This window comes from Ilyonectria robusta (genome assembly GCF_021365365.1).
Source record: "Ilyonectria robusta strain PMI_751 chromosome Unknown BGZ61scaffold_1, whole genome shotgun sequence".
Lineage (NCBI taxonomy): Eukaryota > Fungi > Ascomycota > Sordariomycetes > Hypocreales > Nectriaceae > Ilyonectria > Ilyonectria robusta.
In genome coordinates this window covers 1121842-1146110 of record NW_025764435.1, presented here as the reverse complement: position 1 = coordinate 1146110, position 24269 = coordinate 1121842, and the positions used below count along the sequence as shown (strand labels likewise).

The 24269-nt window shown below is 55.7% G+C and overlaps 10 protein-coding genes across 10 annotated transcripts; 4 read left to right on the top strand and 6 right to left on the bottom strand.

Annotated features, from left to right (window-relative positions):
- Positions 1 to 319: 319 nt before the first annotated feature.
- BGZ61DRAFT_7650 (P-loop containing nucleoside triphosphate hydrolase protein) lies at positions 320 to 4532 on the bottom strand. The gene is made up of 3 exons (XM_046257071.1): positions 3712 to 4532; positions 3258 to 3660; positions 320 to 3203 (listed from the first exon to the last, which is right to left on the bottom strand). The coding sequence occupies exons 1-3, from the start codon at positions 4288 to 4290 to the stop codon at positions 535 to 537; spliced, it is 3651 nt and encodes a 1216-aa protein (XP_046111830.1). The 5' UTR covers positions 4291 to 4532; the 3' UTR covers positions 320 to 534.
- A 155-nt stretch (positions 4533 to 4687) lies between these two features.
- On the top strand, positions 4688 to 5895 carry BGZ61DRAFT_7669 (HCNGP-like protein-domain-containing protein). The gene is made up of 2 exons (XM_046257073.1): positions 4688 to 4815; positions 4872 to 5895. The coding sequence occupies exon 2, from the start codon at positions 5010 to 5012 to the stop codon at positions 5637 to 5639; it is 630 nt and encodes a 209-aa protein (XP_046111829.1). The 5' UTR covers positions 4688 to 4815; positions 4872 to 5009; the 3' UTR covers positions 5640 to 5895.
- Positions 5828 to 7315, bottom strand: BGZ61DRAFT_7705 (uncharacterized protein). The gene is made up of 3 exons (XM_046257081.1): positions 7017 to 7315; positions 6395 to 6947; positions 5828 to 6337 (listed from the first exon to the last, which is right to left on the bottom strand). The coding sequence occupies exons 1-3, from the start codon at positions 7160 to 7162 to the stop codon at positions 6017 to 6019; spliced, it is 1020 nt and encodes a 339-aa protein (XP_046111828.1). The 5' UTR covers positions 7163 to 7315; the 3' UTR covers positions 5828 to 6016.
- Positions 7316 to 9487: 2172 nt separating this feature from the next.
- BGZ61DRAFT_7655 (FMN-dependent dehydrogenase-domain-containing protein) lies at positions 9488 to 11555 on the bottom strand. Its single transcript, XM_046257072.1, has 3 exons — positions 10003 to 11555; positions 9868 to 9941; positions 9488 to 9799 (listed from the first exon to the last, which is right to left on the bottom strand). Exons 1-3 carry the CDS (start codon positions 11357 to 11359, stop codon positions 9713 to 9715), a joined length of 1518 nt encoding a protein of 505 aa, XP_046111827.1. The 5' UTR covers positions 11360 to 11555; the 3' UTR covers positions 9488 to 9712.
- Positions 11556 to 12803: 1248 nt separating this feature from the next.
- Positions 12804 to 13619, top strand: BGZ61DRAFT_470528 (uncharacterized protein; the record flags this gene model as incomplete). Its single annotated transcript, XM_046248088.1, has 1 exon — positions 12804 to 13619. The coding sequence occupies one exon, from the start codon at positions 12804 to 12806 to the stop codon at positions 13617 to 13619; it is 816 nt and encodes a 271-aa protein (XP_046111826.1).
- Positions 13620 to 14356: 737 nt separating this feature from the next.
- On the bottom strand, positions 14357 to 16958 carry BGZ61DRAFT_337528 (uncharacterized protein; the record flags this gene model as incomplete). The annotated part of the gene is made up of 2 exons (XM_046239054.1): positions 14357 to 16294; positions 16350 to 16958. 2 exons carry the CDS (start codon positions 16956 to 16958, stop codon positions 14357 to 14359), a joined length of 2547 nt encoding a protein of 848 aa, XP_046111825.1.
- Positions 16959 to 17654: 696 nt separating this feature from the next.
- BGZ61DRAFT_437506 (uncharacterized protein) lies at positions 17655 to 18164 on the top strand. Its single transcript, XM_046244134.1, has one exon. The coding sequence runs from the start codon at positions 17668 to 17670 to the stop codon at positions 17932 to 17934; it is 267 nt and encodes an 88-aa protein (XP_046111824.1). The 5' UTR covers positions 17655 to 17667; the 3' UTR covers positions 17935 to 18164.
- Positions 18165 to 18446: 282 nt separating this feature from the next.
- BGZ61DRAFT_470526 (P-loop containing nucleoside triphosphate hydrolase protein) lies at positions 18447 to 20326 on the bottom strand (the record flags this gene model as incomplete). The annotated part of the gene is made up of 2 exons (XM_046248087.1): positions 18447 to 20194; positions 20278 to 20326. 2 exons carry the CDS (start codon positions 20324 to 20326, stop codon positions 18447 to 18449), a joined length of 1797 nt encoding a protein of 598 aa, XP_046111823.1.
- Positions 20327 to 20956: 630 nt separating this feature from the next.
- Positions 20957 to 21885, top strand: BGZ61DRAFT_437503 (TspO/MBR-related protein). The gene is made up of 3 exons (XM_046244133.1): positions 20957 to 21215; positions 21285 to 21372; positions 21439 to 21885. The coding sequence occupies exons 1-3, from the start codon at positions 21104 to 21106 to the stop codon at positions 21806 to 21808; spliced, it is 570 nt and encodes a 189-aa protein (XP_046111822.1). The 5' UTR covers positions 20957 to 21103; the 3' UTR covers positions 21809 to 21885.
- Positions 21886 to 22124: 239 nt separating this feature from the next.
- On the bottom strand, positions 22125 to 23144 carry BGZ61DRAFT_488588 (mitochondrial carrier domain-containing protein; the record flags this gene model as incomplete). Its single annotated transcript, XM_046250121.1, has 2 exons — positions 22125 to 23012; positions 23061 to 23144. 2 exons carry the CDS (start codon positions 23142 to 23144, stop codon positions 22125 to 22127), a joined length of 972 nt encoding a protein of 323 aa, XP_046111821.1.
- Positions 23145 to 24269: the final 1125 nt, after the last annotated feature.

The following is a 24269-nucleotide window of genomic DNA, read 5'->3' as shown; positions in this document are numbered from 1 at the left end:
GGAGTGAGAGAACTGAGAGGAAGAGTGGTAATGGGTGTGAAGGCTGAAAGAACGAAGACGAGACCTATAAACCTCCCACGAGCATACGGATGGCGATACTTGCATGGGAATCTTTTGGATGGGCGGTTTTGCATTCCTCCCTGTGAATGGTGGATGAGCTCGGTGGCCAATTACTTTTTGCTTCAGTTGTCGAATCCTGCGGGTGGTTCTCAACTATCCGACATAGCATTTGAGATTATTACGGCGGCGAGGGGTGGCATCAAGGCCACGGAAGCGTGTGCCCGAGTTGCTGCTGTTGCTTAAGAGGGGACATTTTGCTTGCGTGCGAGAATAACGATTTTGTTTCTTTTACTAGACATCCGCCACCCATTAACTCCTTGAAATCCTATACATGGCGAGTTGCCCAGTTGCGCCTTTCCCGCCGCAACGCCCGTTGAACAATTTTGCCCAATACAGTAGCTCTCTTTTTTCCGTTGGTGTCATTCGCAGCACTTTTCCCTCTTCCGTATCGGCTAACCTCGGCCATGGCGCGACTCAAGTAATGGTGTATCTGCCGCTCGCAGGGGCTCGGCTGTCTGCATCTGCTGCGGCAATCGTACCCTCGCGCAACAACCGGGTCAACTCGGTCAAGGCCGAACTTACTACAACCTCCGTATCGCCCTCGATGAGAATGTACAACTTCGGCTCTGCGCCTGCCGGAACCTCCTTGCCCAGAGGGTAGAAGTTGCCCTTGGTGGTGATGGAGGTGCCCGTGGCCTCCAGAATCTTGGCCACGTTCGTCCGGTTCGTGACGGCCCATCTGGCCTTCTGGGGGAAGTCGTTGATTTCCAGCGTAGCGTGGTACGCTCCTGCATCCGGGCCCTTGTTGTCGATGGGCTGGCCGGCGCGTAGTTGGCCGGCCTTGCCCAGACGGCTATTGATGGCACTGACAGCCGAACTGACCTTGTCGAGCGGGTCTTTCGCCTTGCTGTCCTTGGTAGTCGCAGTGGGACCATGGATGACGGGCTGCACAGGCTTCACCTCTGGCTGCTCCGTCTTCGCCGTCTCACGTGACTGCACACCCGACGCAGCTGCTCTGATAGCGCTCAGTGCCTTCTCGGCCTTCTCCTCATCGTCCTTCTTTTCCTCCTTGTCCTCCTCCTCCTCGCCCTCCGCCTTGTGCGTTTTCCTCTCGCGGAGGCGGGCGGCCTCTCGTTCCTGATCTAGCCGGTCTAGGCCCTTGCCACCAAAGCCAGAGGTATCCTTTGCCTTTCCAGATTTGACTTTCTCGCGGTGGGCTTTCCTCATCTCATTAAGACGTTCAGGTACCGGCTGGCCACTCTGCTCTAGCGCCTTTGCAATGCCAGGGGCACAGTTTTCCTGCTCCGGCGTAACGAACGTTACAGCCACACCCGTGTTTCCAGCACGCCCTGTACGACCGGCGCGGTGGACGTAGTCCTCCAGGTGATTTGGAGCATCGTAGTTGACGACGAGTTTGAGTTGCTTGACGTCGAGACCACGTGCCGCCACAGAAGTAGCAATCAGAATGGGCACGACACCCTTCTTGAAGTCTGATATGGTCGAGTCTCGGTCGATTTGATCCTTGCCTCCGTGGATGGACATGCAAGGATAGCCCTTCATCATCAACTCTTTGAGTAGATCGTCAGCCTTTTCTTGGCGTTCAACAAATATCAGTGTGCGTGCGTCCTCGTCTCGGTCGTAAAGGTCGCCCAGAAGCTCCAGGATCCGCAAGAACTTTGTGGTTTCCTCGCGAACCTCGACAATCTGCTCGATTTCCTTTGCTACGACGCTTCGGCCACCCACAGTGATCTCCACGGGCGCCTTGAGAACCTTTTTGGTCAACGAGTCGATGATTCGTGGCATGGTCGCTGAAAAGAGAATTGTCTGTCTGTCCGGTCGCATGTTGGCAAAAATCTTCATGACTTGGGGCTCAAAGCCCATGTCAAACATTCGATCCGCCTCGTCCAAGACCACGTAAGAGACTCTCTTAAGATTCGTTACCCGGCCTTGGTTCGCAGCTAGCAGATCTATCATTCGCCCTGGGGTGCAGACAACGATCTCGGCACCACGCTTTAGCTCGGCAATCTGCTCCCGGATAGGGGCACCTCCATACGCACACACCGAACGAAGCCCCATCATTTTTAGAAAAGGTTTGCAATCGCGATGGATCTGGGTGGCCAGCTCTCGCGTCGGTGTCATAATCAGACCAATGGGACCGTCTGTGTCTTTCAACGGAGTTTGGTCCTTGATGTGTCGGAACATGGGAAGCAGGAAGGCAACCGTTTTTCCTGAACCCGTTTTCGCAACACCCACAACATCGCGACCAGACATGATTGCTGGCACCGCCTGCATCTGAATCGGAGTAGGCTTCTCGTAACCCAGGTGTTCGATGACGTCCAAGGTTTGCCGTGTCAGACCACACTGCGCCCATTTTTGGACAGGCTTGGGAACGTCCTTTCCATTGACCTTGATCCCATCTAGCTCTAGGCGCAAATCTGCCACCTCGGCTTCAGTGAGGGAGCTTAGCTCCGCTGGTTCAACCCAGAAGTTCTTTCTGATAGGTTCAATTTCGATTTTGGTGTAGTCGATGGACGGGATGTCCTTCTTCTTCCGCTTGTTCGTCATCGCCAGGAAAGCATTGGCGTCACCTTCTTCTTTGGCCTTGAACGCATAGTCATCATCGCTGAAGTAAGCTTCAGGCTCTTGAACCTTGGCTGTCACAGATGCCTTGGCTGGCTTCCTGACATCCGTTTGCTTTAGATCAGCCATGAACGCATCCAACGGGTCCACACCGTCACCCTCGTCTACATCCATTTGTTCCGGCGAGGCGGGCTTCTCAGGTTCACCATTAGTGGCCGCCTGGCCGTTGGTTTGAGCTTCGGCTGCCTTTGACTCTTGTTCGCTTTGGGCTGCCTGGCTCTCCGCCTGCAGCCGCTTCTCATGAGCAGCACGAGCGGCGGCGGCTGCTTCCTCCTCAGTTTCTGCAAAAACATCTCCATCCTCTTCGTCATCCTCATCCTGATCAGCGTAAGGGGTATCGTCGGTTTCGATCGGGAGGGCGGGTAGCTTCGTGAGTTTTCGCTTCGTGGTATCTTCCTCGTCCAAGTCGAGCTTGCGCTTGCTGGGGAGCTTGTCATTCTCTGCATGCGACTTGGTAAAGCCGAAACCACTGGCTTTGAGTCGATTCGCGGGAAGGGCTGAGGCTGAATATTGTCTGTCAGCAGTGACCGGAATATGAGGAGTGAACAGTGACATACCAGTGCTTGTTTGTTTCACAGTTACTGATACCGTCTCAGGTTGCGCACCAAACGCCCCAAGAACTGGTTTTCCGGCTTCGTGGGACCGCGAAGCTGCCGACTTCTTGGCGATGGCCTTGGGATCGAACTTCCCAGTGTAAGGTGTCACGGGGGAAGCGGCGCTTGGCGAATCCTTGGTAGCAGGTGAAGCAACGGCGGAAACGACAGGGGACACTGTTCTTGATGAGGCGCCACTTGCCTTCATGTCCATCTCAGCCAGGAGGTTTCGTGTCTGGCTTGGGTTGACTTCCTTTTGTTTCTGGCTCTCGATCTCCTTCTTTTTCTTCCACGCTTCGAGCTTCGCGAGTCGTTCAGCTTTCTTGTCAACCTCGGCCTGGGAAGCGGTCGCCTTTGGCTTTTGGGCCTGCACTCTGTCAACGGGAGTATTTCTTGGGTGACGGTCAGAGTGACGAACCTCGTTGCTGCTCGCGTTGCCGCTGTCGCCCATTGGTGTTTTCTGATGGCGACTCTCATCGCGAATGCTACGCGCATGCGAGTCAGCCGTACCTTCGCGGTGGCCACGCGCTCGGTCGCGGGAATCCTCTCGCCTTCTGAAGTCCCTGTCGCCTCCTCGGCTTCGGTTCTGTTGACGGTCTGGCGATCGGTTTCTATCGTCAAAGCGGTCTCGCGACCTTCGCCGGTCTCTATCTCGGCGGTCACGACGTCCGCCGCGGTAGTAGTCATCGTCTCGTCGATCTAGGGAGCGGTCCCTGCGGTGGTAGTAGTCGCGATCTCGGGCTCGATCTCTGTTGTCTCGATCACGATCTCGGTTGCGGTATCGGGGCTGTTCATGGAGCATTTCGTCAGAATAGAGCCCGCGGGCGTTGCGATGGTGTTTCCTCACATCAGGACTGCGCGACCTCGTGCCCCGAGGATGGTCTCTCCCATCATCGCGGCGATCCCTGTCCCGTCGGTCGTCATCTTTGCGGGGGCGGCGTGAGCTGTTGGGACTGCCTGCAGGACTTGGTGAGCGCGAGTCTCTTGGCCGAGCCATTGTTGCGGTCTCGCAGGCTCAGTAGGACACTACGTTGGTGAGTACTACTTTTGTGAACGTAGCCAAGACGTTGGTGGTGCCAGCGAAGGCGCGTAGCCACGTTCGAAGTAGCGCGCAGCTAGAGCCTGTTCGGGCCTGTTCGGTCCTCTAGAGCAACGGACAAGGAGTCTGACGATGGATTCGCCGGCTCACGAGGATGGATGCAGATGAGACGGGCAGATGAGGGGTGGTCAGAATGCAGAAGGCGCATTACAAGGCGAGGCACGACATTTAGACGATGATCAAAAGTCTGGGGCTGCCAAGCCGAAGTTTACCCACTGACGCGACCAAGGAACCACTAGCCGCGCTAACCCAAGAATGGTTATAGATTTGTTCTGCCTCGGTATCGTATTGTCTCATGCTCCTAACTCTCACAAACACATCATCAGCTTACACCACAACACCTCAAAAGAAGAAATGGCCGGGCTAGTTGAATACGCCAGCAGCGATGAAGAGGAGGAGATTGAGAAGACAGCGTCCGTCGAGGTATTTATAAATCAAACCCCACCTTGAGGGTGAGTTCTGATGTTGGTTTTCTCCAGGCACCACCAAAGGCAACGGTCGCGGATCCTGCAGCAGACAAGGTCACGAGCGCAAATTCAGCCGCGACAGGTGGCTCGGGTATGTATAGAACGTCTCGGCTTTGAATTTAAAAAAGAAAAAAAGAACCATGGCTGCCTATGATGCTTACCTGCAGAATAGCAGCAGGAAAGGAAGACCCTGTGGTCATCGGTCCAGTACAGCAAAATGCCGTGCCCCTGGGGCCATCACTTCCGCCGGTGGGCGAGCCCTTGATCAATGAGGAAGATCCCTCAGGGCAGACTCCTTCATCACCATATTCTGCCAATCGAGCACTGCTGCGTGACCTCACGCTTCCCTCAGTGCCCAACATGGACATCCCCCCGTCACCACCCGGGTCACCACAGCCAGGCGCCAACAAGAAGTTCGACCAGTTTCTAGAACTGAAGAAGAAAGGCGTGCATTTTAACGCAAAGTTGGAGCAGTCCTCGGCGCTGAAGAACCCTAGTTTGATGGACAAGCTCATGACATTCGTGGAGATTGATGAAGGAAATCAGTATTCCACGACCTTGCCGACCGATCTCTGGGATCCAAACGGTTTTCCAGAGTGGGCTTTCAAGGATAAGCTCCGCAGAAGTGTGGAAAAGTTCGCGAAGGAGAAGGAAGCCGAAAAAGCAAGCGGTGGGAGAACCGCCATTGACTTCGTCCCATCTACGACCCCTCTAGGCGGAAGCACGTCTGGGTCTGGAGGAATATCTCGAGGCGAGAAGCGCAAGGGCGGATGGAAATGAGACTGACCAGCGTAGACTTGCACTCACTGGATGGATTCACGGCAGATGCATTCGAGCTCAGGAACAAAGGTGGACCAAGAATGATACCCAAAAAATGAGAGAGGACGATTTCAACATTCGATTTCGGTAGCCCCTTAGGCTCGACGTGATGATCTGCATCAAGGTATCATTTGAATCCGAATGCGCCTGTCGCTTGACCATCACCTGTCTGATATTATTCCTCGACCTCCGCCCTACCAGCGCGCGATACACTGCAAGATGCACCAGCAATCATATACAAAGCCCTTCCTGATGGTCTCCTCTACTTTCCCGGAAATCAAAACGACAACAACCTAAATTAATATAGACAGCATACGACCAACTGCATCAGCCTAGTCTTACGCACACTTGACCGTGGTCCCCAAGTCATTCTTAATAATGGATCCGATGTCGATATTAACGGTCTGGTTGGTGCTGGCAAGAGCGGCGGCAAAGTAGCTCAGATCATCACCATTGTTCACCACCGACTTGCCTAGCAACTTAAATGGGAGGATACCTGTGTTGCAGTATGGCTTCTTGCGAACAGCAGAGAGGATCGCAAGCTGATCCATGGTCGCCGTGATGTTGAGGACGTTGTCGCCAGGCTTGAGGAGCAAATCTTGGATATACAGGGTACCAACGTTTTCGTCGCCAACGAAGTTGGTAAAAGAAACATTTCCCTGAAGGGGTGGTGAGCAAAAGATCAAACATGAGTCATTATTACGTGGGCAACTTACAATGTCCAGGGTGAAGACGGAGTTGTTGGGGATGTTGGCGGTGCCGTTGAAGTTGCGGCCGTTGTCGTCATTCTCGAGCGAGATGTGTCCGTCGGTGACCTCGGTGCCATTGAAGTTATTTAGGCCGTTGATGGTCAAGGTCTTTTTGAAGGTGACGCCGTACTTGCGGTCCAGGCCATGTGGCTTGACCTTTGTCCTGCCGTTGATGGTGATCCGTACGGTCTCGTTGTTGTGGAACCAGACGTTGAAGCGGGTGAAAGCCGTCATGTCGGTGATCTTGATCTCCTGGCTGACGTTGACGACTTGGTGCTTGTTGGCATTGGTTTTCGGGAACAGGAGAGTCGCGAATGCGGTGTGCGGCTCATAGTCCTCGAGGTACATCTCGCCTTCAAAGGCATCGATATTGGCCTTGATGGACCCATCAGTCTTGATGGTGGAGTTGATCTCCATGTGGTAGGCGTTGCTCTCAGTCTGGAGAATGTTGACGCCTTGGATCTCAAGATGAGCCGCGTTCATCTTGCTTTGAGCAATCTTGGGCACAATGACGAAGATGCTACGTCACGGGGAAGCGCGTCAGTTCTCCTGAAACATCGAAGAGTCCACCGAGGGATTGTTTACTCACGTCAAGGGGACAGCCACTACGACAAAGCCGATGAAGAGGATAACATATACCCACCAAAACCGCTTACAGTGTCGTGCGACGGTCTTCTTCTTGGACTTGACAGCGACGCCATTCTCGGCCTGGTTGTACTCCGGCTTGTCCGACATGGTTTCGATAAAGGGCGTCTGTGTCTGTCGGTGTCTGAGAGGGTTCTCGCCCCGGGGGTATAGGATCAACCGACGGCAAGGGGCAAGACTGAAAAAATAAACCAAGGCAGAGGATGTGACGGTCGGATGTCGTGGAGTCGAAAGGAGGCAAGCCAAATATCAACCACACGGCCGTAAAAGCAAGGGAACAAGACTACAGTTTAAGTAGCACGACGCTGCGTTTACATTGCACGGCAAGGGGAACGAACCAGCTGCACCGCAAGCCCGCGTACGGCACGGAGGGCGCCCAGAGAGAGACTAGATCACCATGATCTTCTCGCCCATGCTCCTTTGCATCTCTACTCGGGCATCGCCTTCCAAAAGAGGCAATTCGCCGAACAAGCCCATTGGCGCTATTCCCCAGGTTTGCCCCGCGTGGAGCCCATCTCGCGCCCATCGGGAGTCCATCGCGCTTCTGGGGTAGAGGGAACGAGCGCCTTTCAGGGCTCCCCCGGTCATGGCAATGCCCTAGTCGGTCCACTCGCCCGCTCTCCCCTCTGGCGAATGTCAAGGTCCCTCGGCATCTTGTGATGGCGCGCCCACATGAAAGAAAAAAGCAACCATGGGTGGCCCCATCCCTTCATTTCGCGACCACGGGTGTTGGCCGGTGAAGCCACCCCCCTGTTCTGTGGCGGACGGGAGAAGCGCCGAGCTGGGAACAGCGCGAGAACTTTGTCGACGCCTTGTCCGACGCTTGGCATGGCTGGAGAGGACCCCGCCGAAGGGATCTCTCTCTTGAACCGGTTCTGACTGGCAACTGACAACGCACGGGAGCAATTTATAGCATCTCGGGCGCAACCTTTCGCCGCTTTAAGCGCGACACGAGTGGGTTGAGGCTGGAGGTGGCAACCCTCAATATTGTCAGTCATGTGTCACTGAAAAAGTTGGCCATTCTTCAGTTGTGGGTGGCATGGCTCTGGGCTGCGAAGCCGTATTGAAATTGTTTGCGGCTTTCCGGGCGGTTTCGAGGGTTAGGGCAATGCCACCGGGCCGCTGTGGCTGTGGCTGTGACTGTAGCAAGAGGAAACAGAGATGTGGATGTGTGTCAGGCCGGGAACACCAAGATTCACATGCCAGGCACCGGACGGCCTGGCTTACGGTGATCTGATCCTGCAGTTACACGCCCTGGCAGATGCGCATCCCATCCTTCGAACATGCTGGTCTCAGCAGGCAGAACTACGCCGTGCTAACCTGTCATCAACGATACGACGGGTGGCGGGAGGAGAACGCCATGAGAAGCAGGAAAACGGTGATGCATGCGGCGGACCAGAGGCGGCCTCGACAGCCAACCACTCGACACCACAAAATATTAGCCAAGCCAATATCTGTCGTTGGAAGCGTCTTTTACGTCTCGTTGGCGATCTGCACGCGACATTTGACCCCTCACCGAACGAGCGGCAAGGGAGCTAACCCCTATGTGTCCAACAAGACGCCGGCATGTACGGCTACAATCTCTTGATGGTTGCCAGTAACCTACCATCGCACGCTTCCCACGCCTTTCCGCCCAATCTCGCTCGCCCCTGCGCATTTTAAGGTTGGATGGTGGCCAAACAAAAATACCAATCAATCGCCCAGTCAAAGATGCGGTACGACGCCACTTCAACTTCGATGTGCCAACTTCGAGAGGCGTTTTCGATACGGGAGGCTCTCACCAAACAACTGGAGCGAGATTTGTCTGGGCCACGCTAGCCACCCAAGCTTTTCAGCTGTTCTATCTTGCGCCCTGCCCCAACTCTGCTACCGGGAGGCAAACCAACCAGCTCGCCAGCTGGCTAGCCTATGGCCACCAACTGAAGCAGGGGAATATACGAAGTAATTATTGCCATGGTGGGCTGCTTCCTGGCATTGGAAAGCATGTGGTGTCATTTGACACCCCCGTCCCTGCAGACACCACCATTGCCTTGTCCGCGACGATCATGTACCTCCACCCGCGATGGGACGTCTCCGACGAGGGGGGAAGGTTCCCGGTGGCCATCCCGGTGGCCAATCGTATCGATGGCGACCGGGTATAAGGCGTGTGCTCCGGTCTCTCACGAGGGTTTGAGGGGTGAGTGGAGGTGAGTCCTGATACGTTGCGACAAAGCCATTTGTGCCGCAGGCCTGGCAAATGAATTGATCAAATCCACAACTTCTCCGTGGTCTTCATATTCAATTCTTATACCGGGATACTCTAATAGAAACAAAATTGGCCACAGGGCGTCCCTCGCCCTCGCGCCATTGACAAAACATTGACCTATCTTGTCATTCAACACCATTCTATCTCGGTGGGTGCTCTCATCCGGACCCCTCGCAACCAACCCTCAGCTTTCGGGGCTTCGGTGCCTCGTTTTCTGCGTATGTGCCGCACAAAACCTCAGCCCCTCGGCGTAGCAGACCCGGCTTGCATGGCGCCAGCCCAGCGCCATGTCCGAAAGCTACCGCCGTCGCGCGACGGCCGGTCGGCCAGGGGTGGGGCGTATTCACCCGCAAGCCGAGGCCTCTGTTTGACATCTGAAATTGATGCTCTCTACTTTACAGCTTGGATTTCGACCACAGGCCTCTCCGCTCCAACCCCGGATCGCCATCGTAGATATCTCGCTCCACACTGCGAGCGTTTATCTGCCGACCAAAATTAGTCGAGATCGCCAAGAATGGGGGAGTCTGGGGAGTCTGGGGGAGGGTCTTACCAATCTAGGGCCCAGCTCCGAGATGTTCTTGACGCCGAGCAGCCTCAGGCAAGTGGATGTCTCTCCCTCTAGAACTATAGGTTTGCGTATTAGTAAAACGACTGCTGTGGTTTGATCGTCCCGGCTGAAACTTACTCTCTAATACACGCTCAACGCCCGCCTGGCCTCCAGCACCGAGGCCGAACAGCGCACCTCGTCCGATGCCCACGCCCGTGGCACCGAGGCAAAGAGCCTTGACAACGTCTGTTCCCCGCTTGATGCCGCCATCGACATATACCTCGAGCCTGGTCAGCACCTCTGGGCAATACTTGCGAATCTCGAGCAGCGTGTGAATGGCCGGAGGTGCCGTGTCGAGTGCACGTCCGCCGTGGTTGGACAGGATGACGGCCTTGACCTGAGGGTATTTGGTAGCCAGGTAAACATCCTCGTGGGTCTGCAAACCCTTCAACACGATGGGCAGGTCGGTGTGTTCAGACAACCATGAGAGCGTCGTCTTCCACGTCAGGTCGGCAGCAGTGCCGAAGAAGAGCTGTTGTCCCACGCCACCCTTGGCCTCTGTGGCCTCGCCGCTGGCGGGGCTGGTATCAGCGAAGTCAAAGTTTGACTTCTCATCGAGCTCACGCTTTCCGGGAACGGGGGCGTCGAGAGTCAGGGTGATGAACTTGTAGTGGTCGCGCATGGCGTTGATACGCCTGAGCATGGCCTCACTCTTCTCGCGCTGGTTCTGGACATATAGCTGCCAGCCAAAGACTTGACCGGGAGCGGCGCCCTCGACAATCTGCTCGGGGGTCATGGAGGCGTTGTTGGAGACGATCTGCATGGCACCGAAGCGAGCGCAGGCCTTGGCGATGCCTTGCTCGCCGTCGGGATGGGCAAGACGGGCCATGGCAGCCGGGGCAACGAAGATGGGCATGCCGACCTTGTGGCCTAGGAAATTGGTGGAGAGATCGCAGGAGGTGCAGTCGACGAAGACCCTGGGACGCAGAAGGATCTTCTGGTAGACAAGGTTGTTGAAGGACTTTGATCTTAGGTCGTCGCTGGCCGAGAAGTAGTAGGCCCATGCCTTTTTGGAAATGCGCTTAGTGGCCTCCTCCTCGATTTCGTCGAGGTTCATGAGCAGACCCAGCGGTGGCGGCGCATCTGAGTCCTTCTTGGTGTCCTCAGCGACAACCTCAGACTGGGGAAGCGAGCCCTCATCGACGGTGCCGAGAAAGTTCTCTGGGCTGAGGTTCTCTTCAAGAATGCCCGGCGGGTGGACGGGGTCATATTCCTCAGTGGCATCTTTGCCAGCCAACTTGAGGATGATCTTCTTGCCGCCAGGATGCTCGGGCAGGAAGTCTGTGACGTCGTAGACTTTGCCGTAGAGCACGACCCAACAGCTATCTGCCGTGTTGTGTTTCGCCACTGTGAAGAAAAGGCGGTGGCTGTTAGTGAACGTGAACCATGCATCGCGGACCGTGACCCATGGTGTTGCAATTATTGGAGGGCGCATATGTATTTTGGGCGCGCGGGAGACGTACCTTCGGCGGCGTCAAAGACCTTCGCCATGGTCTCTGTTTGTGACCGATTGGGGGATTGGGAGAGGGGACAGAGCTGAGATAAGAGCTCAGGCAGAGAGGCCGAGGGATGAGGCCTCTATCTCTCTATCTCGCGGCGGTGGCGATTGAGGTTGAAGTTGTTGCGTTGTGTAAGAATTGGATGCAGAGGATGAATCTATGGGACTCGGCGACGTCTGACCCGTTGCATTGGGGGGAACAGCTAGGATTGAGCTGCGGGAGTGGAAGCCGAACAGACGCTGGCTGGGGACTTTGGGGGCGGGATGGATAATGGATGGATAATGAATGGATGGGTGGATGGATGAATGGAGCAAGGCCGGGACTAGTGTTAGTGAGAGCAAGTTGGGTTGGGTGAACTGCGGCTCTCTGTCTGTCGCTCTGTCTTTGCGCCTTTGCGTCTTTGTGATTTTTGCGCCGCGGACGGAATGGTAATCCCGGCGACGTGATGCGACGGACAGCCTACAGGAAGAGGAAGAAGAAGAAGCAGAAGAAGCAGAAGGCAAAAGGGTGAAAAAAGGGGACCGGTGAGAAGGGAGAAACGCTCTGCTACTGGCGACCCATGTCCTGGTCGCGTCTGGCCGTGTTTTTGCAGCAATTGAAGTCCGGAAATAGGAAGCAAAAACCTCCGCAACAGCGTAATGTCGCCAGAGATCGCCTGAGGTTCACCTCGCCGAGTCGAGAGACGGCTGATTGACCGTGACCATTCCAGCGTGTTGATTTGGCCGGCCGGCCATTGGACCACTTCTCTGGTAGGCTGGTAGGCTGGAAGTCTAGCGATAGGCGGCGCCCCGGTCGAGAAATCAACCACATCGGACTGGACGCCGAACGCGCCCGCCGACCTCGTCCGATCTGCTGGTTAATGGGGCACCGGCCGCTGACTTAGCTAGTAACCAACCACTTTGCAAGCGGTCAACCCCGGATTTCGCACAGAAGAACGTCCCCAACCTGCCCCAATGTCCCAGGGAAGGTGCTTGCCACACGTCGTTACCCCCACTTTCCTTTCGTTTTCCTTTGCGTCCTCTCGGGCCGCCATATTCCCATTGTCCGACCACCGGCGCCGGCGGTTTGTTCAAATGTACCGACCGGGAAGGCACAAGGGACAATCGCCGCGCCACAACACTCTCTCTCTACCTTAGCCGACGGAAGCCAGTCACTCGTCATTTGCCACAACCCCACTAGCCACACCCGTGAAATAATTCTACAGTCCGTCGTCATTAACTGTCTCGAGCTCCAATAAACCGACCTTCACGGCATTTCCACCCTTCGATCTCGGGTGCGCTGCCGCCCTTCTTCTTATGCATCGCCCGCTGCATTGATTGCTGCGTCTTTCTTTGCTGCCGTCGTAATCTAAACCCTCCTCCCTCCAAATATCCCCCAAACATGCGACCCTCTATCGCTTCCGTCGCCGCCCGCGACGTCTCTCGGCTTTGTGTCCGATGTCGTCTCCGAGTTCGCCGAGCATCCTCCCTCGCCGCCCTGTCTCCTACGACGCGCCCTTCCGCCGTCGCGATCCCCGCCGGCATCAGCACCTCCGCTGCTGGGCGTCTAGCTGCCGTTCGGGTCTCGTCATCACCGTCGCCGTCCGCGGCCCTCCTCCAGGCCCGCCGCGCCGCCGGCACCTCCGCGCCCGCCGAGTCTTCCCCGTCGCCGGCACCGCCGCCTCAGACGCATTATGACCTCTTCCCCGAGACGCTCCCTGACGGACCCCCGCCCACAGGCCACTTCCCCATAGACACTCGAGCCCTCCGCCGCGAGTTCCTCCGCCTCCAGGCTCGCGCCCATCCAGACATGCACCCGGCCGAGAACAAGGTGCGCGCCGAGGCGATATCGGCCCGCATCAACGACGCCTACAAGACTCTCACCAACCCGCTCCTGCGCGCGCAGTATTTGCTCGGCCTTCGCGGCGTCGATGTGGCCAACGACGAAGCGCTCAAGGTCGAGGAGCCCGATCTGCTGATGGTAGTCCTCGAGGCACATGAGGAGATTGTCGAGGCCGAGTCGGAAGAGGACCTGGATACCCCCCGGGGAGAGAATGATGCTCGCATCGCGGCCAGCGAGCAGGCCCTAGAGTATGCCTTCCAGCATGATGACGTTGACGCTGCCAAGCACGAGGCCGTTCGCTTGCGATACTGGGTCAACATCAAGGAGAGTCTCGACAACTGGGAGAAGGGCAAGGACGTTGTGTTGGGACATTAGACCAACCTGCGCACTGGAGAGGCTCGTAGCCTCGGAGGTCCGGAGGCCGTCATATTTGAAAACCTCACCGGTAGGTTTGCGACGGGCTCGGAGGAGGGGTTCACACGCCTTGAAATTCGGCGCCGTGTCCGGAGGTGCGGGGCTTTTTTCTTCTTCTTGGATGCGGCTCGCGGCTTGAGATGCGGAGCTGGCATCGCCTGACTCTTTCGTCATCCCTTGGGGAAATGGCCTGATCATTGAACTACCGGTTGGGTTGTACACTATTCTAAAATAACGAGGATGGGCATGCGATTGGATTGGATGGGATGGGATGAACAATCACCCCTCAAGGACATAGAGTCCTGCTTGTGTATTCAATAGACTAGACTGGCTGTATTCAGAGGCAATGTGTTGGAGGGGATTGCGGTGTGACATTGATATCGGAAGATTCTCAGCTCCTGGACACGCCACCACTATCGAGTAAAGACTCCACTCATCTGGTCAACATACATAGATATGTGAAGAATATATGAAGGATTAATAATAGTCTTTTGAAACCCTGGCGCAGACAAGACGGTGGATGACGCCTTGTTCGCAGTCGCTCGGTATTAATATTTCATCATCATTCCTTGCCCATATATCCAAAACGCCATCGTGATTACTATCCAACAACCGGCTTCAAATCGTACAGCTCTCTTCTGCCCAGAATATATATCTCGTCACCTGTTGAAACGTATTTAAAGAGCCGAGATTGTTTTTCATCGTTGATAGGCCGGCAATTGCTCTCCATTACCACGGCTGCCGCTTCCGGATGGGCCCGCCACGGGGCCAATTCCCGGAAAATCATCCAACTCGTCGAGCAATGGTGCACTTGGTGCACTTGGCTCCGCATCGGGAGCCATCTCGGGGGCCATCTCTCTCGACGAAGGACCACTATTCCTCTGGTCGACATCATCTGGGAACTCGGGCGGCGCGCTGGCCTCGTTCATCAGTCGATGGCGCTCCTGCTCTTGCTTATCCTCCAACCGGTTGGCTGGGGGAGCTGTTGCATTTGCGATTTCGTCTTGCGAAGGTGCCGACGGGGCATCATCGGCATCATTAGGCCGGAATATGGCTTCGAGGGGCGGAGCTCGGGAAGTGTCTTCTGCATCGTAGATATTGTCATCGTCATTGCTGTTAGATGGCCCGGCTGCCGGAGGTGCACTTGGTAAGAGTCTGGTCTCGGCCTGGCGAATCCGGTCCTTCTCAGAGAGCTCATCCTGCTCTGGAATCTGAGGTGGAGGAACGTAGGCAGGAATTGCGGGTGGAGGGAACCCATTGGCTGTCTGGAAGTCTCCCTGGCCTAGTGGTAAATGTTGTGACGGGTGTGACGGTAATAGGGGTGAGTATGGCTGTGGAGGGAGTATGTGAGGTTGCGGATGACGGTTCCCGTTCATTTGAGCCGGGAAATAGCCAACAGGCGAGAGCTGACCGTTGGCCTGATATTCGTAGGGCATATCTTCCACATATCCTATCTCTGTGCGGCCGGGGTCCTCGTCATCACTCTCTGGCATAGCCATCCTTCGTGACGATGGCGATGCTCTTGACCTCTTGCGACCCCTCGACGAGTCCGTTGTGCCTACCAACGTCTCCATCGACACCGATATGACACCCTTCTCGCGTCGTAGTTGTGATGTATCAGCGATGTTAATTCCCCTCCTCGGACCATACACAAATGGGCTAGGTTCTGAATTCCCATGGCCGAATGTTCCAAACCGGGACGAGGGGCCGCCTTGCAGTTGATTCGCTAATCTTCCGCCGAGATCGACGACAACCTCGACCAGGTATTTGAAGCTGATCATCTCCCCCGGAACGCTCTTGATCGTTGGGAACGAGTCATCAGGTAGCTTGACTGAGACCGTTACCGAGGTCTGCAAGGTAGTCGGATCCATGATTAGAGGCGCTGTATTCTGGTCGAGATCCTTGCGAAACATGCTCGTGGAGCCCGATGATGATAGGGAGAGGCCCCCAAGGCCAGTCCGCGATCGTGGATATATGTCCTCCCTCTCGGCCCGCTTAAGGTCCTCCTTACTCATGTCGTCGCTGAACCATGACGCTGGCGGGGAGCTGTCAATCTTCCCCTGTCGGTACAATGTCACAATAATACCCGACATGCTCTTGACGTGCTTGATGTGCTGGACTGAAATTCGCACCGTGACGGCATCGCCCGGTAAACAACCTCCTCTTAGGAGCTCAACAGTCGCTGTAATGGTCTTCTTGTCCACCGCCTGCTGCTTAGCAGATGCTGTCAATGTCCCGATCTGCGACAGGGAAAGATCGTTCCGGCTCACGCCGGTGCTGGCACTATCTCCGCTGACTTCGCTTCGTACGTCGCTCTGTATTGGGCTTCGTGCGTCGGCTGTGGGGTCGCGAGAGTCGTCGGAGGCACCGGGGGCGGTTGGATCATCCGGATCGGGGGGAACCTCGGTCACCTCTGTCGGGGGCATGGAAGCCTTGTCTAGAACGATTGACTTCTTCCTCCGTGTGCGCTTGGATATGGGTTCTAAAAAGATGGTCCTCGGCGGGGGCGTTGGTAGCAATCCTATGTCGATGTTCTCCACCAACATTACTTTCCGATCGCACGAAGTGGTCGGGTTGATTGAGGTCGGTCTTGTTAGAGTCGCAGTAATGTTGTATGAAACCGTCCCTCGTTCGAACTACGCGATCATTAGTAATTGATCCCATAGTCAGTTTGGCCTACTCAAAACCTACATCGATGCTGCTCGGCAACCCCTTGTCTGGAAACACCAAGTCGAAGCCGAATTCGTACTTTCCTGGCTCTAACCTCCCCTCGCCGCTCAACACCTGTTCGTCCTGGAAGAGACTAGCAAGGCCATTGCTGTGATAGCGCGGCTGCATAGAACCACCGCCCAGAGGTAGCACCGTCGCGCCTTGGGTCTTGGCAATCGAAGTTGGGTCCTTGAGGACGCGCACGTAGCCGTGCAGCGACACAACGAGGTGAGTAATGCGGACGGGCTTTACTACGGCTAGGACAACAGAGCCGCGGACGTGGTCGCCGGCGCCGTATCTCCGGTGCGGCTCCTCCGGCCGAATGTGAAAGTCGGTAACATTTCGGTTGCGGCTACGGAGCGAGAGGGGTAGGCTGAGACGCGACAAGAAGCCTGGGCGCGAGGAGGTCGTGGATGGAGCCGGGGAGGAGGCCTGCTCCGTAGACGTTGGGGGCTCGACGTGGTCGACGGGAGACGGGGATGTGGCAGCGACGGCGGCGGCAGCAGTGGAGGAGCTAGACGTGGAGTTGTTGGAGAGCGACGGAGAGGATCTCGACCGGCTGCCCATTCCCAGTTGCGATGCCGAAGGCATGAGGGCCGGGGTCGGGGTCGAGGTCGAGGTCGAGATCGCACTCGACGACGCAGATGTAGATAGATCCCGGGTTGCGGGTTGCGGGTTGCGGATTGCGGATTGTGGATCGTGGGCCTGCCTTGGGCGTCGACGGGTCGAGGACGAGCGGCGCGTCTCGAGTCAGGCTCGCGTGTCGCTGGGCGGAGGCGCGGCTCAAAGGGAACGCCGGAACGGTGGGAAGGAGGGTGGATTGGGAAGAGGGAAGCGAAAGCGCAGGCGGGCGTGGAGGAGGCGAAGGAGACGGAGGGAGAGAGACGTCGATTGGGGTTGAAGCGTGGAGGCGGAGGTGGAGGGCCGCCCGCCGAAGAGACGGACGCTGATGGAGCGATGGAGCGATGGAGTGATGGAGCGATAGAGGATGGAGGGGGGGCAGCGTAGCCTCTGTGGAGGTTAGTTTCTCCAGCGGGAGTCCGTGTCGTGCGCCACGATTAGCGTCCCAGTGCACTGTGGTACACTGCTACCTTCCACGGCATCGTCGGGCGTTCTCCAGTGCGCCTGTACGCCTGTACATACGCCTGTACATACGCCTGTAAGTAGGGGCTCAAGCGCTACAAAAGAACGCTGGAAATAGCCCCTGGAGCCGCACTAACTGTCTCGTCGCCGCCAGTGGGATGCTACCCCTGAGCTAGCAGGACCCGAGTCGCTGCCCACGTTTCGTGCCTCCTCCTAAATGTCGATCACCACCATTGCCTTACGAATACACGTATTCCGCTGGTCTCGTCTCCTTCACCTCTCCACTTGTGGCCTTGCGCCTCTGGGGGCTGGCTGCCAGGTGTCAACTGGGGCTTGCATATGCCAAGGCTTCACAAGTTGCCGCTCGCGCCAAGAAAAGCTTGGTTGTTGGCTCGACGAGCTTGTCTGGCTTTCCGGGACAACACCCCGGACCCTTGATGATCCTTCGGTGCCTTCCGCTTCGGCGCCTCAGGCACGAATATAATGAGAGGGACTTCTCGTGGAGGAACGGAGGACTGTGGTTGGTGGGAGCGCTATGTCGAAGGGTTTCAGGGGTTCGACCAATCGACTGTACTCGGATGAGGCGCTGGCCTGTCAGGGGGCGAGATGAGCTTCACCTAATATTGGCCTAGTCGCCTCCTACCACTAGGAGCTTTCTTCAAAGTGCGATGCTGGGATTGGTCTCGCCAAGATGGAATCTCTCTGAAAGTTACCATATTATGAAATTAGATGTAGTTTTGACTCTTTCTTTCTTTTGTTCTATCTTTTCATCATCTATAGATGCTTCATCCTCGAACCATCATCGTCCGTATCTATTACAAGAGGTATCATCATGCGCCAGGGATTCCCGCCCTGGTCATATGCAACACAGCCCAAAGCGATGCAATATTAGACAAGCCAAACCGAAACCATCCAACTCCCCAACCGTGATCCTTCGCATCAAATCCAAAAACGCCATACAATGCAAAATGCCACACTCATTCATAACCTTGTCATCTAGTCCAAAGACTCGCCACTCAAAATGGTCTTGAGAATTCCCGCGCCAACGCCTTCAGCAATTGACTCAATCTCCTTCTCTCCAGCGCAACTCGTGACCCGACGCTCGTCCCCGCTGGGCATGGCGGCCTTTCGACCTCTCTTGCTGGGTGTCTGCGGTGTCACGAAGCTGCCACTCTTGCCATCCGATGCGTTGACCAGCCCCAGCGTTTCCAGACTGCCCACCACCTCACGAAACTCAGAGCTCGACAGCGGGTGGAGGACTGAATCGCGAGTACACAGCTGGCAGTAGGCCTCGAACAAGGCCTTTACTGTGGGCGCCATAAGCTTCGACTTGGATGGCGTGGTCAGACCATTGGCCATCTTGGCCGCTGCTCGGTTTCGTTTCTCACAAGCCACCAAAGCACACAAGGCGGCCTTTTGTTGTAGGTTGAGAGCCTTGAGTCGTTGCGAAGTCCCGTTGTTGAATGCAGCCGATGTGATTTTGTTGAGGTGTCCGATCGACGCTCGAGGGGCTGTCTCTGCATTGAGTGCCTTAAGCGACGTCGCCATGATTTGGATGACGCTTCGTGCCCCGCTGCCGGATGCTCCATTGATGTTCTCTCCGAGAGGTCGCTTGGAGGGTGTCATCTGCAGAAGCTTCTCCCTTGCCTCTTCCTCGTGCTTTCCTCTCGTCTCGGCCTCAATTAGATCTAGCGCTCGTCGGCAGATCTCAAATGCCTTCCGCAAATCTCCAGTCTGGCTGGACACCTTCCGGGAACAAAGTTCGATGGCAGCAGGGTGGATAAATGGGACGTAGCTCTCGTTTCCTGCCGGCATCAGGGACTTCAGTCTGGTGATGATGATGTTCTTGACTTGGGGTGCTGTGTACGGAAGGAAAGACATAAGATTCGGCTTTAGGTTCTTCGACTTGAGTCGAGGCAAGAACCGATCAGTCAGGTCCAGGGCGTTGGCAATCCCAACGAGAACGAGACGAGACGACTTTTGCAAGGACCACTCAAATACTCGGTATAGACTCTCCAACCCCATGGTGAGAATGTGATCGATCTCATCGAGCGTGACGAGGAAGACTTTGCTGGACTTCGACTTGGGCACGAAGGATGCTTGCAGTGCTGCAACGGCATCGGCCTCGGACAAGTCGCTAGCCTGGTCTAGGGCCCCGAGGAGCGTGGTGTACAGGTCCTTTGACGACTTGATGCTCATGCAGTTGATGTAGGCGGCCCGCACGTTGTCGCGTTCTGAGCAGGCCTGAGTCATCTCGGTAATCATGGCACTCTTGCCGGTTCCTGGCGGTCCACTGACATACAGGCATCCATTGGGGGTCGCCGATGAGCACCGGTCGAGGAAGGTAGTGAGCTGTTCACGCTCAGACTCTCGGCCAACCAACTGGCCTGGCTCGGCACCGCGAGCAAAGAGTTGGCGTGCAGAATGGTAGACGGTCTGGATAGTATTGGGCGAGAGCGGTGTCTGGGGAGTCAATCGCTTGAAAAGCTTGCCTGCCGACATGACGGCATGTCGGGGGGTAGTGGGAGGAACGGCAAGTGCATCTCGGTGTCGGGGTGTGGAAGGCGTGACGGGGTTCTGCTTGATGGAGGAGGATTGGGAGGGAGAGTGTCGGATGATGGGAAGCGGCTTGAAGCCATTGTCGTCCAGGGGCGATTGAGGGTCTTGATTCTCGTCGTTGTATACTGGAGCCGTTTTTGCTAAGCGGCGGCTTCGCTTGGAAGGAGTCTGAACCGGGCTTGCATCTGTTTCGTCGTTGTGGTTAGCAACCGGGATGTTTCCTTTCTTCTTTCGTTCCTCCCCTTTCCTGGAGTGGACTGAGACTTACCGGTATCATCGACACTCCGGGTCCGCTTTCCTAACGAAGATCGAGCCATGATTGAGGATGGTAGCTTCCAGTTCAAATGCACAAATGGGTTGAATGACACTTGTTGGAAGGTACGATGCTGAAGCTGAGGGATGGAAGTTGGATGGGGCATGATGAAGGCCGGATGGAGAATTCATTAGTACCCAGGCCAGGGCGTAGCCGCGCGCCAGACGTGGATTCGGCCTGCACGACGTGTTGGACGCGTTTGGGCGCGTCCAAGTCGCGAAAGTCCATTAAAGAAATGGCCCGTGCGCTGAGACGCATCAGATACGCGCCTCACTTTTGCGCCACGAGCCACGCGCCACGAGCCACGCCAGGTTCCTCGATCGCTCACGCGTCGATTGGATGTGATGACGCCGGGTATTCTCCGCATCCAAATCCAAATGAGGGAGGCAATTCGCAGACGTGCCATCTTTTGTGCAGTCTGACAGGGGTATGACGCCCCATTGTGTGGCACCTCTGATTTATTTGTAGACTACCCCCATTAAACTCGATCGCCGTCTCGCTCACGATCGCTTCAAATCTGGAATTGTATGGCATCAGGCCACGTTGTTGGCCGAATTGGGGCTCTCCCGCACCTGGCGCCTTGGTATTGAGGCTATGTCCCATAATATCCCCGAACAGATTCTAGCTCTGAATACTTATATTACGTCATTGAGTCCCAACTGTGAACTCTCATTTCCCTTCATTCTCTCTTCGTCTTCATATACATTGTATCTGTGCCCATCTTCACCTGTTCAAGTAATTTTTTTTTCCATTTCGACCAGCTGAGTGATCTTTTGTTAAGATGACAACTTTCATCCCTGCCCTTACATTGCCCTCTGCAGTCTTTCTCAATCCCGCAGTGTCCGTCCTGCTGCCCATTGGGCTGGGGACTGCCGTCGGCCTCAGCGCGAGGCGTTAGTTTCCTCTACCTGCGTCCAAATTGCAGTCCATTTAACTAACCTCATATTATACTGCCGACATAGAGACCCAAAAGACATATCTTGGTCTGAAGAAACCTGATCTGCACCCTCCGCCATGGCTCTTCGGCCCTGTGTGGACCATGCTATATGGGTGAGCGCCTCGCGCATCCAATATGCGCCTTATCTTTTAGTGCTGACCAGAGATCCATCACTCTAGTGTAATGGGTTACGCTGCATATCGTGCAACATTCAATGGCCTCTCTCCTCTCTCTTCCCCTGAGACCATCCGGACGACCAGGCAGGCCATGACACTCTACACAATCCAACTTGGACTCAACCTCATTTGGACCCCCCTCTTCTTTGGTTTCAACCGCCCCGTTGCAGCGACGGTTGATATAATTGGACTCATCGGTGTTAACGGGTATCTGACTTATGTCTGGAGCACCATCGACCCCGTCGCTGGCTGGTGTCAGATCCCTTACCTGGGCTGGCTGAGCTTTGCTACATACCTCTGTGCTAGCATTGGCCACTTGAACAACTGGGATTTGTCCGGCAAGTCAACCAAAGCGGAGGCCAAGAAGCAGTAGAGGATTGTTTGAGAATGAAGTAGAGCTCTCCTGGTATGGAACTTTTGCAAAATGGACTAATGTCTTTGAACATTATTACGCTGTACTAAATTGCCATGTCTATCCCATTTATTCGTTTTCTGTTCGCATCCCTTGCTCTGAAATACCCCCAGGTGTGCAACATCCACCAACTCGTTGCCTGTCCTTTAATACTTGAGAAAATAAACACCCAAAAAAGTCGAACGCCTTGTAAATGCCACGCATATCATGGCTCCCCAGAGAAAGCTTTTTTCAAATACCCGCTGCAAGAAATGAGCCCAATTCCCTATAAAAATTTCTAGTGGGAAGGCAAGTGTGCCTTCAGTCCATCATAAATCATGAATATGAATGCAGAGCTTGGAGCCGATCGAAGGCATGTAATTCCGCAGCCGCGGTACATGCCGCGGATTCCATGCTGCCGCCACAGGGCGGCGCCCTCGTTCCAGAATGTTCGCTTCTCCCCCATACTTCCCAGTGGGACTGTCTGCATGCGCGACTTGATGGTGTCTGCAGGGAAAAAGATGAAGTTATATGAGACACCCGCCGATGCGCCTGCAACGGCTTGTTGCCAAAAGGGCAGAGGCGTGGCTAAAATCTGTCGTCTTTCAGCCTCGGATGTGGCAGCCTTGATTCTGTGTTGATAGAACAGGGATGTGACCGTCTCCTTGGCTCCAAACCACGCGGAGCCGCCACCAGCTTCTCGAATCAGAGTTCCGAGCTGACCATGCCAGAAACCTCTCAACCCTTCGTGGCGGAAGATTTCTCTGATGACAGGCAGAGGGCGGAGCGGGGTACTTACAGATCCATCTCCCATTGGAGCCTGGATCTTGCATTTGACGAGCTCAATCGGCGTCAGAACAACCGAAGTAAAAACGCCAGCGAAGGCACCAGTAAGGAACAGGTCGGGTAGGGACAGGCCCTTTTCCCGAGAGGATAATCCGGTTAGGAACATGACCTCGCGCCCAATACTCTCAAACACGAATAGACTGCTCGTCTCAGCAGCTGCTCCTACGACCGGAGCGCTAATACCTCGGTATAGTCCCAGGAACCCATCGCTCTTTATAGCTTGTCGGAAGCAATCCAGAGGACCGCTATATCGTAGGGGTAGGTGATCAGGTTGGCTCTGTAGCCGCACCTTGACGGTGTCGAATGGGTACTCGATGTATTTGCCTACGGCTCCAGCAATCTGCCTCGGTTAGCAAGAGGAAACAACACTATGGAGGGTGGAGCTTACCGAGCCACAGACAACATCCTCTATGGCCTCCATGGCAGCTGTCTTGCTCTTGAGCGCAAGCTCAGTAGCCGGGATCGCAGTCATGTTTGCGGTGTCGACCGCGACAGGAGCAGAATCCATGGGAGGTAGGACAACCGAGGGGAGAGGTAGACGGGGGTGAAAGGGGAAAGGGGAAAGAGGAGGAGTAGGGCAGTAAGCGTTAGAGAATGGCGGGTTCCAATATATGTCCTTTGGAAACTTGGGATGAGGGGTGGTTCGTTTGCTCGGGAGTGGTCAAGGTGTGTAGTCCGTTTGGTAGTCTTGTAGATGTCGGTGTAGCTCTGAAGCTTAACACGGATAGAGAAGTTGACGCGGGGAAACGGAGGGCATTTCGCAGCGTGCGCACCGATACCGGGAAAGTAGGGCTTTTGGAGAAGGGAGGAGGGCAACGCGGCCGGATCGTTTTCTCCTCAGCGCATTCTGGTGAGACAGAGGAGGGACGGGAGACAACAGACGAGATGAGAGACACGCAACCAAGCTGGGACGAGGCAAAGTGGGCCGTTGGGGAAGGAGAGGAGACGGGGTTTTAAGACAATGAGGGCTACCTTGGTCCTAGGCAAAGGCTCGAAACCAGTGCCTCCCACGCTGTCTGGGTCACGACAGTGGGCTGCGACATAAAACCATCGCCTACGGACATGCAGGATGAGTGGATGAAAAAGCGCTGGTGCATCTTTCGGGCGCCATCCATCAAGGCAAGCAAAAATTTCTTATCGCCTTATCGGGAATGCATGTGACATCAGGGTATCCGCTTTTCGGCCGTATAAGGCCAACCAGAGGCCTAGCACAGTTATCAGATCGCCTGTGCGCCGGACCCGACCCGGCACGCGGCCAGACAGGGACCGTCAGCCGTATTTTTGGAGGGGCTCGGAGCGGGCTTGGGGGGGGAACTTGGAGGGGCACAGGGGCGGACAGGGGGTCCCTGGAGGGGCCGAGAGGGGCCTGGAGGGGTTCCTCGGGCCATCCAGGGCAGGCCCCCCATGAAATGCCCCGTTACGGCTCCATTTGGTGGCCTTTGCATGCCATTCGACAGCTCTGGAAGGAAAAGCCATGCCAATTAGCGTCCTGCAACTTGATCGACTGATTGATTAGATGGCCGCTCCGGCGCCGGGCTGTTAGACTACGGTGGCATACCAATGTTGGTACTTTCCAAGACGGCGACCTGCAGCGCCT